Source organism: Onychostruthus taczanowskii, unplaced genomic scaffold (assembly GCF_017590055.1).
Source record: "Onychostruthus taczanowskii isolate IOZ18803 unplaced genomic scaffold, ASM1759005v1 scaffold30, whole genome shotgun sequence".
NCBI lineage: Eukaryota > Metazoa > Chordata > Aves > Passeriformes > Passeridae > Onychostruthus > Onychostruthus taczanowskii.
Genome location: NW_024500350.1, coordinates 2,983,179 through 2,998,935, shown reverse-complemented (window position 1 = coordinate 2,998,935; position 15,757 = coordinate 2,983,179). Strand labels below are relative to the sequence as shown.

Sequence of the window (15,757 nt, the reverse complement as noted above, 5' to 3'; positions counted from 1 at the left end):
CCCATGGCAGGAGGTTGGAACGGGATGAGTGTTATGTTCCTTCCCAACCCAAATCATCATAATCTTAAAAATCTCTTCAGTATCTCCTCATGCAGTTACCAGGCAAAGCCAGTTTTTCTGAATCCCTCTATTTAGCCTCTTTAGCAGAGGCTAAATTATTATTATTAAAACTATTATTATTAAAACCAATCTTAATTAAATTACCACAGACACTCATTGAGCTAGAAATAATGGAAGTGTCCAATATCAGGCTGGATGGGGCCTCTAAACAACCTGGTGTAGTGAAAAGTGTCCCTGCCCATGGCGAGGGATGGGGGGTGTGGAACGACATGATCTTTAAGGTCACTCCCAACACGATTTATCATGGAGTGGATTCCATAATCCACTCCATGCTAAATCGACATCCCGCAAAAACAATCGGCAGAGCAAGAAACAGCACGCACGACACATCTGCACGTCAATTAAACAACGTTTACCGGGGACTGCCCCGTCCGGCCCGGCCCCGGAACCGGCTGTCGGGGCTGGGTTGTCACCGGCAATAGTGTCCCCCGCGCCGGAGCGCGGCGGGGCGGCGGCGGCGGGCGCGGAGCGCTGCGGGAGGCGCTGCGGGACGCGATGCGGGACGCGGGCGGCGGCTGCGGGGAGATGGCGGAGCGGGAGCGGCAGGAGCGGCTGCGGGAGGCGGCGGCGCTCGGCGACGCGGAGGAGGTGCGGCGGCTCGTGGAGCTGGGGGTCGGCCTCAACTCCCAGAACGAAGTCAACGGATGGTAAGGGCGCCCCCCGAGCCGGGCTCTCGGGGAGCTCGGCCCGCGCGGTCCGCTGCGGAGGCCGCTGCCGGTTCGCCCCGCACGTGAGAGGCGAGGCGGAAGGTGAATTGAGGAGAGAAAAGGTCCATCCGCCTCCGAGTACTGCTGTGGAGCTGTCCTTATTCCAGAGGGGATAACCAGGGCCATAATCACGCGTTCCTCTCCACCTCCTGCCCTTTTTGACCCTTCTCCAGGTCACTGTGGACTTACTTTGCAGTGTTGGTTTTGATGTTTTTTTTTTTTTTTCTCCAGCCTGAGACGGCGTGGTCTGTCAGAACACAAACCTCAGCTTTACATGCTCTTGCCTAAGCAGAAATATTTATTATTAACTCAAGTTTGAAAATGACTTTCTCTTTCAAGCAGGGAACTTGTTCCAGTGACGTATACAAACACTTGGGATTTATATCCACCTGAGAACATTAAAGAGAAGGCTGTTCTGTAATAGACACTTGTATAAGTAACACTGTAGACATAAACACACACATAATTTTATTAGAAGGAAGATTTTACAGGGAATGCTCAGGCATTTTTGGAGACTGTTTTCTGCAGGTTCAATTCAGCCTGTATTTGCTGTGCTGTCTCGTGCTTGAAATTATAAAAAGAAAAAAAAAAGGGGGAAAACTTTTTACACAGACAGTTATGAGACAAGGGAGAACAGTTTTAAATTAAAAGAGGAGAGAGTTAGATTACATGTAAGGAAGAAATTCTTCCCTGTGAGGGTGGGGAGGCCTGGCACAGGTTGCTCAGAGAAACTGGCTGCTCCTGTCCTGGAAATGTTCAAGGCTGGGTTGGACAGGGCTTGGAGCAACCTGGGAGAGTGGAAAGTATCCCTGCCCCTGGCAGGCGGTGGAATGAGACGAACTTTAAGGTCCCTTACAACTCAAACCATTCTAGGATTCTATAACATTATAATTAAAAATAGGAAAAATAAAATTAGGAAAGGAGCAAGACTTTTAAAGATGAAACTTCAGTCAGCAGTTTTGAGAAGCATGGAACACTTAACAACTTGAGCTTTAAATTGTGATTAAAATTAAAGCTTGTAAAAATATAAAGCAACTGATTCAAAGGATGCTGAATTATCTTAGAGAGTGAGATGAAAACCAGCCTGTCATCAGAATGAGTTTGTGTCTAAAACTGGAATTGATGAAATAAGTCTTTTAATAAAATTAATTCTTTTTAAAATAATGATCTGGTAGTTTTTAACCATGGCAATAAATGGATCTTCATTGTTGTTTAAGTTTGTACAATTAAAATTTTTGCAGCGAGCTTCTTAGTATGTGTGATTCCTAGAGGTGCTGAGTACTTACATTTTGGTGAGTATCAAGTCCATGGGTAGATGGTTCCTCTCTGCACAGGCCACATGGAATGGCCATGATGAATCCCAAAATGAGGCTGTGCTGTTGAGCTTCACATATCTTCTCTAAAAACTAAACCAGCAAGTTTTGTTCTCAATGCAAATACCACCCTGTCTGGCTTTGCAATCTCTTTCTGTAAAGAAACCCCACCAAACCAAACCAAACCAAATCAAACCAAACCACCTGAAGAAGAAAAAGCTTTTTGAAGATGGACTTTCAGCTGACAGTTTTTTCCCTTCTAAGTTTATTAATCTCTGCTTTATTTTATATAATTCTTAAAAAAAATAAACAAACTTGTAGAAGGGCTGAGCATGTTCATTTTCCTGAAGAATTTCCTTCAGCTAGAGTTAGAGAATTAAAATACAAAAGCTAGAGAAGGGTCAAATATCACTAGAACATGGGGTAGGAAAGAATGGTACAACTCTATAGCAAGTTAACATGAGAGTCTGTAAGTACACACACTAAATAGTACACACACTAAATAAGATCTGAGCACTAAGCAGCTTTTATGTTGCCTTAATATGTTTCTCTAGTCAGAAGCTGCAAATAATAATTTGAAAATACAGAAAAGGGATTAGTTGTGTGCCTCACTTAGAGATAGCAGAAAATTAGTTGTCTGCAGATCTAAGCCGAGTAACTGATGCAGCAAATGGCAACTGGGCAAAGAACTGTTCTTAGAAATGATGCTTTAAATGTAATTTACTTGCCAGAAAGTGCAAGTAGTTGTGCTGGCAGCATTAACTAAAGAGTACATATCCTAGGGAGATACCAGTAATAAATCACATATACACAAACACAAGTATTCTAAGAACAGCTGATTCTTTCAAAGATTAAAATGTCATATACAAACCTTACTTTTATACTTATTCTTCCAGTAGCCTAAAGACTGTAGCCTAAGAAATGATAAATTTAAAAAGTCCTGAACTTTGGAAATACGACTGCAGTAAAGAGCATTGGAGCAAAGAGAAAATAACATCAGCAGGTGCCATTGCTGACTCCCAATCCAGGGCAAATTTCCAACGAAGTGTGCAATTCCAACCTATTTTACAAGTACATGGAGTGTTCTTCTCACAGGCAGCAAGAATGAGTGGAAACAAATCTGCCATAACTCAGGATTTGACACAGCATTTGTGTTTTCCATGTGCAGGACCTGTTTGCACTGGGCCTGCAAGCGGAACCACGTGGCAGTTGTGGCTTACCTGCTGCACGCTGGGGCTGACAAGGACATCCTGACAAAGAAAGGGGAGAGGCCAGCCCAGTTAACATCCAAGAGAGAGATCAGGAAGATGCTGGGAGGTAACCTATAGTGACTGTGCCATATGGTCATCAAAGATTGGTGAAAGGGTGTTCAAAGCATGCGCACTCCAATCTTTGTTTTGCATGTGAGGATACTGTGTTTGGATTTTAGTATTAGCACTTGCTTTCTAGAGTGTTTACATGGTAAGAAAACAAAGTTTTAAGTAAAGGGGATTACCAATAAATTCCATACCCAGCTAGCCAAACTTTTTTCAAAACACTGGAAATTTAGAAAATCCGTATTTTGAGGAATGCTGTGTGCCAGGTAGATGCAGTTTCCAGTTTTCAGAAGGACAGCAGAAGAAAAATCTCTCTAATTTGTAGGAAGGTCTTCTATGAGCAACACCTGATTTTCCTCATGTTCTGCATTGGATAGATCAAAAATTAGCAGCCCAGATAAATGGCTCATTAAAGGACATTGGTAGAGCATCTCTGTCATGTTTTGTAATTGCTGGAACAGAGCAGGTTTTGCTGCTGGAGGTGATAAGTAATTTGAAATGTGGCTGATTAACAATGTCTTGTCTCTCCTGTGTACTCCTGTGTCTGGTTTTGTTTTCATTGTTGTCTCTCCCAGCTGTTGAATGGGTAATGCTGCAGCTCTCCCAGTACTGCATGTTCCCTTCCCTTCCCTTCCCTTTATACTCTACCTTAATATTAAACAACATACGACCCTTTGTTTTTCATTGCCTGCTACACTATGAAGATGACAGCATTATTCCACCAGACACCATGATACAATATTCTGCTACAGATTAAAACAAGCCAAAACAGAAGTACTGCAGTGTTTAGAAGGAATTAGCACCCCCAGAATTATTAGAGTCAGACTCAGCTTTTATGTTTGCATGGCAACACCTGAGCATTCTGTTTATTGTAGGAAAAAAAGACACGGTGCTTCTGGATGTATCTTTTAACCCATGATGCTTTTAACTGTGCATTCCCAAAAACAAGAAACCCAAAATCAGTCTTGGAGAATGTTGTTTGGTTTGTTTTACAGTGGAAGATGAACTCCCAGACTTAAAGCAAGATTCAGATCTGCCAATCATCCCCAATTACCTCGCTAACCCACCTTTCCCATATGTTTACAACACCTTGAGTACCAGCATTCCAGATCCTACCCTGAATGGGAATCTCTCACACTTGGAACCACAAGACACCAGCTCTCCATCTGTGCCTGACTCGGACTCCTGCGGACGAGCACGAGCACTGCTGCAGGCTGGGAATGCTGCTCCTGAGGTGCCTCCCAACAGGGACATCCCACCCCTGCCTCGAGGGTCTGCTGGGCCATCACACCCAAATCCTGTCCTGCAGAGAGCTCCTGTTTACCAGGGGTCAGTGTCTTGGGGAAGAAGTCCCTCTTTGCCAGCAGGATCCAACCAGTCCCTACCCCAGCAAGGGAACAGCTCCTGCATGGGACCGGTGCCGGCCTTTCAGCCCGTTTTCTTCACAGGAGCTTTTCCACTCAACATGCAAGGTAACACCAAAAGTCTCTTCTGGCTTTGTGTTGATCTTCTGACACCTTGGGCAGTGCAGACTAATCATGTGTTTCCAGAGACTTTCAGATTGCCATGCTTAGGCATTCAGCAAACATTTGAAGGGAATGCAGTAGGCAGATATGCTGTTTCTGCTAGAACTGTTATTAAAATATTGGTGTAAACATTTGCCGTCTCGATATAAAAGCATACAGACACCAGGGTAATGTAATTCTCTAAATAGCATAGTCTAAGCTGCAAATACAGATCATGAGCAAGAAGCCAGTGAGCTCAAGAGAACCTCACATGGCTCAGTCTGCACTGAGCTGTTCTAGGATCTGCCTGTTCTGCAGGGAAACTCTGCCTACCCAGAGAGGGAAACCTGGAATTCCAGTTACCATTAAGAATTTTGTTCTTTAAGTAAAAGGCATTCTGATAGCATGGGTAGCAATGCAAAGTGAACTGAGAGCAAGAAATACCAATAAAGGCAATCTTGGATTGCTCAGGAAATTGATAACCAGTATAAGCTGCTGTTAAATCAGCTTAAATCAATTAAAGAGTATTCGTGCAATGGTTCAGACATGCACACATACATTGCATTAGATTTGCTATGGTTTTTTTCATATAGTTCGATGAAAATCAATCTAATTAAAACTGTGGTCATACAATTCCAGGTTTTGCTTTCTGAGGAATCATATTCTTACCAGTGACACAAAAGACATGAATAGAACATAGAAATACCTGGAAGTTGTTATAGAGACATTGTTTCCAATTCCTTTATATCTCTGCCTGTTAATGTGACTTTTTATTTCTAATAGAACTGGTGCTTAAAGTGAGAATACAAACCCCTAATCTTAGAGAAAATGACTTCATTGAAATTGAACTGGACAGACAAGAACTGACCTACAAGGAGCTCCTCCGAGTGAGTTGCCATGAGCTGGGTGTGAACCCTGAACATGTCCAGAAGATCAGAAAATTACCAAATACAATGTTAAGAAAGGTAAGAGCTCTACCTTTTGAACTGCAGCAACTTAGAAAAGAGATTTTTAGGTTACTGGTGTAAAGGAATAATTTGTTGGTCACCTGCATAGACCCATGTTGAAAAAGAAAAAAACAAACCAAAAATGAAAAATCTCTGCTCAACTTGCAACACTCAGTACTTGTTTGGGATTTCTTCAGTAAAAAGGTTCTCACATTTCTTGATCACCTCCTTTCATAACCATTTGGTGCTGGAGCCAGTTAATACCTGATTTTATGACTCCATTGTAAAATTCAGTACAACACAACACCACTGTGAGCTGCCAACAGCATTTAAAAGATCTGCAGAGCTCAACCAAGCTCTGTGAGTTCAGCAAGGCCTGGCTGCAGTCCTTGTGCAGAAATGTTTTTCAGGGTTACTCTGAACATAACTGTCCTTCCTTGAGTGACATTTACCCTGTAGCCAACAGAGAAGAGACCTGCTGACCTGTTTCACCAACTCACCCCGGACCTTTCTTTCACTCTCAAATCCTTACAGAGTATTGTTGATGTCACTCGTGGGGCAAATCTAATTAAGAATAGATTAACAGACTTCACTCTGCTGCATCTTCACTGACTACAGATGTCCTGCTCTGTGTTAGTCAAAAAGTGGAGGAAAAAGAAAAGACATAAGCAATTCTGTCACTTTCCAACTTTAGTTTTTGTTGAAAGAACTTTTTATTTTCATTTCTAATCACTTCAGGCTCTCTGGCAGGACTTCAGGACCCCTGCTGCTCCTGCAGTGACACAAACCTGACTCTGTTCTGCTGTTGGCAGCAGAGCACTGCTGCAGGGGCTCAGAGCTGGCCTTGCTGGGCAGTTCTGAAGGAAGCCATGCAGGCCATGAAGGTCCACATGCAGGACCTCCTTGGGCAGATGCAAGCATCAATTCATCAGCTTCTAAGAATTAGCAAGGGGAAAAAAAAAGAGGATTTGGGTGCCATGCAGTAGATCTTGACAAGTGTAATCCCACTCATCACTTGCACTCACTGTCAGCGTTGCATTCCTTCTAAAAACAGACTTAAGGGAATAGTTGGATAAGACTCCAGAGTAAATACAAGATGCAACAGGATATTTGCTTTCCAGTTCACTATAAAGAATTGTCATAGTTACGAATAAATACATACCCTGTGTTAGTATGAGCTTATTATTTTAATTTACCTCTGCAAAATTAACAGACACTCTCACCTAACTCCTTATTGTATTTGTTTAAAGGACAAGGATGTTGCAAGGCTACAGGATTTCCAAGAACTGGAGCTTGTTCTAACAGTAAGCGACAAAAACTTACTTTTCAGAGTTCCAACACTTTCTGAACAGAGTGGATATAACAAGAAGGCATCAGAACTTACATACTAATTAAGGACTAAACCAAAATATTTTTATCTTTTGTTTTACAATTATGTTTGAAAAACATACCTATAAGGGCTAAGGATGTGAAAAAAATCTATTTTGTTAACTGTGACATAAACTGAAGTGGTTATGCACATTTAAAGCTTCTAGTTAATCTAAGAACAGTGAATCTGGTATAAAAGTAGCTCAAAGCATAGGAAGTATTGGTAGAACTATCTGTTAATGCAACACTTCCTTACAAAAAGATAATTAAATACTGCGGAGTTAGCAGCTCTCAGGGAAAGGCTTACCTTAAGCTGTTCTAATAATTTGTTTGCTATGAAATAGCAGAGGTACTCAAGCTAAAAAACCTGCCATGAAGCTGATTTAATATTTCTACTGAGTCCATTACCATCAATATTCTCTTTTTAGTCCTATTTCACTTAGAGGGAAAAAAACCCAGAAGGGTTTACATCTGTGGAAGCACAAAACTGTGTGAAGTTTAAATTCTATCAAGTGACTTATAGTGATTTCTTAATCCCTGTTTACACTTTTCCCTTTTTCTCAGGTTGAAAATAAAAGTGACAGTAATTATCCAAATAATAAATATGCTCTCAACCAAAATCCCTTTTAGTGTTGTCTGTTAATATATACATGAGCAATTGACATGTAATGACAGCTGCAATTTAATATACTGTTTTTGTTACTGTGTTGACATTTCTTCAATGTTGTTTTAATTTCCCCTTTTAAAAGCACATAAAATGTAATTTTATTTTCCTTTGACCTCTACATTACTGAGAAAAATTGCATCTTGAACCTATAAAGTTACCTGTGTAAAAAGAAACTAGTGAAGTACCCAGGGTTTTCTGGGCTAATAGCCAAACTTGATGTTGCTATGCAATGTATTTTCTTTTTTTCACTGTGACTTGTGTTTACCCATGCAGTTTACTGAAAAGAAAATCACAGTTACTTAAAATTCAGAATTTTACTACTTTGCTGTGACATTCTTGAATAAAGAAATTGAGAAGTATTTAAGAGCTGAATTTTATCTGATTTTTTTAGGATTTTAGTATTTAGTCACTTGAATTTGAGGAAGAGTTCTACTCTGTTAGGCCACATAAAAAGCAGGTGCTGTGGATTAGATGAATAAACTAAAGTATGAGATGTAACAGGCAAACAGAATGTACCAAACTGCTCTGAGATTTCCTGTTTCTTCACCTTCCCCCAATTTCTTTGGAAACTACAGCTGCCAAAGGAATTTATCTTCTGTCTTGTCTCGAGAGTTCGGAGCCTGAGCAGGCTGTGCAGCGTCCCCACAGCAGCTGGGGCAGTCCCGGGCTGAGTCCCTGTGCTCGGAGCTGGGCACCAGCACAGCCTGCAGCTGTCCTGGGGCTGCGGCAGGTGAGGGCCAGCAGCTGCCTGTGTCACCACCAATCCAGTGGGAATTGTCCCCAGAGCGCCCCAGGCTCGCTGCTCTCGGCTCTGGAAGCGCTCGGAGCACACCAGAGGGAGCTGCCGGCCTGCGGCAGGCACCGGGCGGGCTCAGCGCCGGCACAGAGCCCTGCTGACACCTGGATTCTCCCTGGATTCTCTGTGCCGTCGCCACACTGAAGGGCAGTCTCCCCAGGTGGATACAAAAGGTTTTGTCACACTGAAAAAGCCCCTTCTGCAAAGTGCCACAGGTCAAACCTAGTCCCAGTCATGGACAATTGTTGGGAATTCTCTATGCGTGGAGACACGAGGTTTGATTCTGTTTTAGAAGGTTGGTTTATTATCTTATAATATATATTATGTTAAAATACTACATTAAAACTATATGAAAAGAACAGAGAGGAAAATATTATCAGAAGGCTTGAAAGAACGAGAATAGAATGCCTAACAAAATCTTGTGACTTTCAGAGTTTAAGTTAGCTGCATCTGTGATTGGCTCTTAATTAGAAACAACTAACATGCACCAATCATAGATGCACTTGTTGCATTCTACAGCAGCAGACAGTTATTGTTTACATTTCTTTTTTGAGGCCTTCAGCTCCTCAGGAGAGAAAAATCCTAACAAAGGATTTTTCATTAAATATCATAGCTACAGACAATATCAGTTTTTATACCAGATTGTTGGTGGAATATTAACTTCTCTGTCATGGAATAATAAAATTGTCATTCCTTATGTCACCCTGGCTGCTGGCTTCTCCCCAGCACAGGATAGTTCAGGCACTGGCTGAATCCAGGACTCAGGGTTAACCAGTAAGACCCCCCTAAAGAAAAGCTCAGCTGTTGGTGCAGCAACCTTGCACAGGTGCTGATCCCTATCTGCACATTCTCAGGAATATTTTTATGCCTTGTGCAGTTTATACCAGGAAGATACTATTAACACTCCCCAGTCTCATCAGTGTATAACCATTATATTCTCTGTGTGATAAATAATTCATTACTTTGTGCTCTGCTACATGAAATGTTAATGTCTAATAAATGCTTGGCTGCAGATTTGGGTTTCTATTTAAGAAGTATAATTTGTAAGAATTAACAAATTATTATTTTTGTCTTCTCAAAATTTTTCTGCACTTTCCTTCTTTGCCTTCTTTTCCTTCTGGTAAAACATAGGAACCTTTTCTTGCTGGGTAGTTTTCTGGAGTGCTTACTGTAAGACACAAACAACTAAAGCCAAAGAGGCTCTAGGAGATTCTAGCAGCAAATGCTGTTTGAATACAGGCCTCCTTTTTATCTGAGGAGGCCTGCTTATCAATAATAAAATAGGTAATTATTTCTGCAAAGCAGATGATGATGATGAAGTGTTGAACAAGATGAACTAAATACACACCTGTCTCAGCATGCACGTTCAGCTTAAGTGAAGACTCACTCTTAGTGACTTCCTGCCCAAAGACATACAGCAAACTTCCAACACCTCTGGTCCAATCATGTCCCTGTGAGCTTGTGTGGGGTATACTGAACTAGAAAAATTCAGTGTAGTTAATGTTTTATATGAAGCCATTTGTAGGTTTAGCTTTAAATACATGTTGCTCCTTAGGCTGAAGAGGAATTTTATAATGCTGAAGTTGCCCTGGACAGGGATCCAAAAGGTCCCAGGACTGCCTTGTCCTGGGGGAAATATTGAAAGTAACAGGTTGGAAGCACTCAGAGATTACACAACATTTCACTGTTACTCAGCTGAGTCAGCTTAACTGGGACTGTCTTTTTACTTCAAATCCTATGAATCCTTATGCAGAAAACACACAACTCAGGTGTATTTTGTACCATTAATATAATTTACTAATTACAAACCTGAATGCAGTACATAATTGTGCTGTGGTACATACATTTTCTTGGCAGAATATTTGTCATTCTCTGGGAAAAAACATGTAATAAAATACTTTATGTATATAGACATTATTTTAAAATGTAAAATTCACTTCCCGGTCCTTATAATTGTAAAATTTGTTGTTCACGTATCAAAAGTTGAGTCTACTACAAAAACTGTTTTGTCAATTACAGTACATTCACAAGTCACTTTTGTGGCAAGTCAGTAATATTAAAAAAAACATCAAACCAAAACCCAAGGGGTCTTCTCTTCATGCCAGTCCAGCATCTTTGGCCATACTGTAGAAAATACCTTTTGCTGCTATAAGGTTTGCAGGTTTGTCAAATTCAGCTATGGTCCCGTTGTCTAGAACAAGAATCCTGTACAAAACAAAAGATGGTGTGGGGGGAAAGATGTGTCAGAAAATTCCTCACAAGGAATGTGGCACCTGTTTGTGTCACAAAGCAAAGTTCTCTAATCTTTGCCTTGCTTTTGTTTTCCTCAATTATTTTCACATGTTAAAACACAACAGATGATAAACATTCTCCCTGAGCTGCTGCTTGACTATGAAAGTTACAGGACAGTCACTGTCTCCCAGGGGCAAGAGGGGGGAAAAAAGGCATCTGGAACTGAAACTGTAGTTCCAGCAAGCCAAGGAGATAAAAGCTCATGAAGAATACTAATATATTTTCAAGTAATTAAAATAGCATGCTGTTAGTGAAGGAGTTACAGCAGCTGCTGGTTTAACAAGGTTCCTTAAGCTTCCAGACAGTCTCAGGAGTGTCCCTGGGCAGTGTCCTCTGCACAGCTCTGGTTTCTGAATATAGAACCTGTTTCCTGTGCCAACAGAGGCAAAGTCAGGGCTGGAAATTCTGGGATTATATAGCACATCATTGCTCACACACTGCCCGACACGAGAACCAGCGTTCATGTCTAGAGACAAACCAGACCCCTCCAAGTGCTGCTTCACATCCCCAGCAATCCCGTGAGCCCGCCACGCGCCACTCAGAGATTTCACCTGGTGTAATCCATGATTGTGTTCAGCCTGTGTGCGATGGTCAGCACCGTGCAGTCCACAAACTGTGTCCGAATGGTCATCTGGATGAGGTCGTCTGTCTCCAGGTCGATGGCGGCCGTGGCTTCATCCAGGATCAGGATCCTGGTTTTGCGCAGGAGAGCTCTGGCCAGGCACACGAGCTGCCTCTGGCCAACACTGCAAGCACAGACAGCCTTTCACTGTCCCCAGCTCCCCACGGCTCACAGCCACTTGTGCTCAGCAGGTCACTCATCATGTTAGCCAAAAATCTTTTGCAAGCTGTCTGTTCTGTCAGCCCCACAGCTCACACTTGCAGGCTGCAGCACGCCTACACTAACAGTGATAGGATCACTTACTGCCTGGCCCTGTGCTGGCAGAGCCACCAAATGTGCCTTTTATCACTGTGACAAAAGCCAGGGCAGCTAATGACAACATTTCTGCCCAAGCTTTCAGAAACACTCACAGTTCTGGTAACACTGAGCATATGCAAACTTAGGAAAAAGAAAATGTTATAAGGCTGCAAGTCCTTACTACCATAAAAAATAAAATATATACATATATCTGAGGGACCCAGACTTCCTCCCCTGCCATAAACATAGCCCAGACTCAGTCTCTGAGTGTCTGCAGCATGAGGAAGGAGCCGAACATTCATCACAGGCAATCTGGTGACACCACAGCCTCAGAAGCCAATGAAGCGTATCAGAACATGGCATTTTATCATCCCCAGTCATGTCTTCATGGGCCTTTCAAATAGTAATGGAAAATAAACATTACTAAATTGTCAGGCAGACAACTCTTACTCAGCACAGCAGTAATGTTATCATGGCATTTCCCTTCCTACCAAAATATGTTTAAGGGGCTGCATGTCCCTAATATCCTGCCATCCTAAAACTTCTTTCTGACAAGATGGGATTTGGGTTTGGGAGAAGAATCAGGTCAGAAGAGGCAGAGGCACAAGAGGAGGCAAATGTTTGAACATTGGTGGCTTTCTTGGAACAGAAACAGGTGGCTGAATCACTTCAGATATGGCAGACCAATGTCAGCCTGTGCTCAGGTGTCACCCTGTCACTGTCACAGCTGAATGATAATTCGGTGTATGTTCTAGTCAAGGCATTCCTTACCTGAGATTCTCTCCACCCTCTGAGCACTCATAGTCCAGCATGGATGGCTGACTGCTGACGAACCTCTTCAAGTGAGACAGTTCAAGTGCTTTCCATATTTCTTCATCTGAATACTTATTAAATGGATCCAGGTTCATCCTCAGTGTTCCAGAAAAGAGAACAGGATCCTGGATACAAAACCAATTTTCATTAGACAAGTGCTTTAGCTGTTTCAAGTACAGATACTATGGGCTGCTGCTTCGAGGTGTCTACTGCATTGCAGGTAGGCTACCTCTCAATCCCATCCTCTCTGAAAATACATTACATTTTACAGTTCAAACTCAACTTTCAGCTCAAAATATGGTTTATCCTAAATCCTTTTTTTATCACCCAGCTTATAAGGTGGCAGGATGGGACCAGTTAAAGTATAAATAGTTTGGTTTTTTTTGAAACAATTTTCTGAGTGTAACAAAACATTTTCCTCTTTGGATAAGCCATTATTTATGGTTTGTTAAGCTGCTAGAAATCAGTCCTTCATTGTGACACACAGAAACAGTACCTGAGGAATAATTGTTAGCCTTGATCGAAGGTCATGGAGACCAATTTCTGAAATTTTCACACCATCAATTTTAATTTCCCCTTTGACAGCTTCCAGGATCCTAAAGAGGCACAGCGTCATGGAGGATTTCCCTGCACCAGTTCTGCCAACAATTCCAATCTACAACAAATTGCAGGTTTAACAACAAAGCACATAGTTAAGAAGAAAACAACACCCAACAAAAAACTCCCAAACAACCTTCCAAGATTCTTCTAAGAGGTTTGACTGAAGATCTGAATCTAAGAAAGAATATCCCATCCTTCCCTACAAACCCTGGGTACATTGTGATATACTTACTGCCATTCCTGTAATTGGAATGATATTCCATATAAATATCACATGTTATAAATATAATGAATAACACAGGCCTAGAGCCATCCTACATAACTTTGGGTGATTTGGGACAAGCACGGTAGGTCCAGTCACTCAAGCACAAGAAATAAAGGCTCTCTAAGGGCAACTCCTACTTCATGGTAAGCACGTGTATCTCCATGCCAGAAGGATGCTGTCATCCTGTCTGCTCAGAATAAGGGCAATTCAATTTTTTAGCAACAGCCTGTTCAGGAAAGGACTTTCCCATGCTAATTATTCTGTCTCCAGCAGGCAAACCTCAGAACTTTCCATCGAAGCATGAAGAAATGAATCTCCCAGAATAAAGACAATTTCCTGATTAAGGAAGCAAAGAATGTCATTTCCTTCCATGCCAAAAATTTCACAGGGGAAGTCAAAGAAGAAAAAGCTGGAATTCCTTCTCCCATCTGCACTGCTTCAGAAAAGCATTTTTGTCACTGAATTTTTGTCACTTGCATTGGTACCTCCTACGTGGCATATGGGAGCCTGTTGCCAAATGAACTGTAAAGTCCAGAAAGGCCCATGCAATTCACTCTACTGCTTTCCAGCCAGGAGGATGCTGGCACATGGACAGCACAGGTGGCATTGCTGGCTCTTGCACTGGCATCAGTGTTCCTCTAGACCCTCTCTCTGCTCCACCGTTGTCACTGGAGGCCCAGAGCAAAGTTCTAGCAGACATTGAGCTGGTAACTCACCTTCTCCCCACCGTGCACTTGGAGGTTTAGATCCTTCAGCACCAGATCTAGGCCCTTCCTGTACCTCACTGAATAATTCACAAACTCCAGGTCTCCCTTGGATGGCCAGTTTTCTGGGGGACTCTTGCCCTCAATGGTCCAGGGAGCCTGAGGAAAACAGAAGTCAGAAATGCCTCACATAGGTTTGAGAAAAAATAATTCAAGTTCAGATAAAAGCATTTTATCTGATAAATGAAATCTCCACAAGCAAATAAATTTATAATGATGTGGAAAAAACATGGGGTCCTAAGTATCCACCCATGTGTCTTTGTGGTGAAGTTAACAGGAAAAAACTCTGAGCACAGAGGGATGAATTCTTAATTGATATGAATATTTTCCCATCAACTTTAACAGAACACTGCCAGTTTTCTGCCAGCTCAAGCTCTGGTTTATAACACATATCACACATCTTGTCTAGCTACCTTTTTTGTTCTAGGTTAAATATTTGATCTCCAGAACCATTTACTGCAGCTCTCCTCCATTTCTTAATTCTTAGTATGCACACAGGACTAACAAACCAGTGTGTCCAGAGAGCAGCTTTCCTGGCACAGCTCCATCTGCCAGCTTCAGAAGTCTTTGGCAGCAAAGGCAGGCAATTGGATGATTTCCTGGATTAGCAGTACAGTGTTCCTAGAGATGTTTTCTCATGGGAGGTGAGGACTGATTAAGTTGATTAAATAGAAGTACTGTTGAAAACATGTGTAAGATCTGCTTAATTGTACTGCAGCTCTGCTCATGAGCAGACCATGGCACCAGCCACACAGATGAGACTGTGCATCAAACACTTCAAACACAAAGGGACAAATATCCTGATGTGAAACTCATCTCCTGTGCTGTAGCCACTCACAGCAGCAGAAAATGCTAAGCACAGGCTGCATGACAACAATAATAATTTGGAGCCGTGACAGAATAAATTACAGTTCAGAGCATGACATTTGTTCAGGTTGAATGATAACTCTCAGAGCAGAAAGCATCTCTCAAGAGACTCAAGAAAGACCATGTAAATGTGTGCACTAAAATTTTCCTCTTGTTGCTGAGCATGCTCGACTCGTGGTAGCTGACCTCTGTTTCAGTTTCTGAATACTCTTTTATTCTTTCCACAGCCACAATATTGGTTTCAAGTTCAGAAGTCATTCGGACCATCCAATTCAGAGACAAGGTCACCTTGGAGAAGACAAGGAACAAAATATCACCCACAGAGGAACAACACATATAATAAAAAACCACACAACCAAAACAACCAAAACAAAGCTTCAAAACAAACAATCCCCCAACAAAACCAGAACAACCCCCCCATAAACAACAATCCCCCCAAAACAAACAAAAACCCAGCATGAACAAAACACCAAAAGAAACACCAAAAACCCCCCCAAA

At 42.0% G+C, this 15,757-nt stretch overlaps 2 protein-coding genes across 2 annotated transcripts in view; one reads left to right on the top strand and one right to left on the bottom strand.

Moving 5' to 3' along the window:
• Window positions 1-541: 541 nt before the first annotated feature.
• Window positions 542-7,427, top strand: ANKRD40 (ankyrin repeat domain 40). The gene is made up of 5 exons (XM_041409183.1): window positions 542-767; window positions 3,309-3,457; window positions 4,452-4,928; window positions 5,745-5,926; window positions 7,159-7,427. The coding sequence occupies exons 1-5, from the start codon at window positions 616-618 to the stop codon at window positions 7,297-7,299; spliced, it is 1,101 nt and encodes a 366-aa protein (XP_041265117.1). The 5' UTR covers window positions 542-615; the 3' UTR covers window positions 7,300-7,427.
• Window positions 7,428-10,421: 2,994 nt separating this feature from the next.
• The window catches only part of ABCC3 (ATP binding cassette subfamily C member 3), a 47,916-nt gene continuing 42,580 nt past the window's right edge, over window positions 10,422-15,757 (bottom strand). Inside the window, exons 26-31 of the mRNA XM_041409182.1 lie at window positions 15,446-15,547; window positions 14,345-14,491; window positions 13,260-13,418; window positions 12,722-12,888; window positions 11,583-11,777; window positions 10,422-10,944 (exon numbers count right to left, since the gene is read on the bottom strand). Of these exons, the coding sequence (XP_041265116.1) occupies window positions 10,836-10,944; window positions 11,583-11,777; window positions 12,722-12,888; window positions 13,260-13,418; window positions 14,345-14,491; window positions 15,446-15,547 (879 nt within the window). The 3' untranslated portion in view covers window positions 10,422-10,835. The remainder of the gene's footprint in view (window positions 10,945-11,582; window positions 11,778-12,721; window positions 12,889-13,259; window positions 13,419-14,344; window positions 14,492-15,445; window positions 15,548-15,757) is intronic.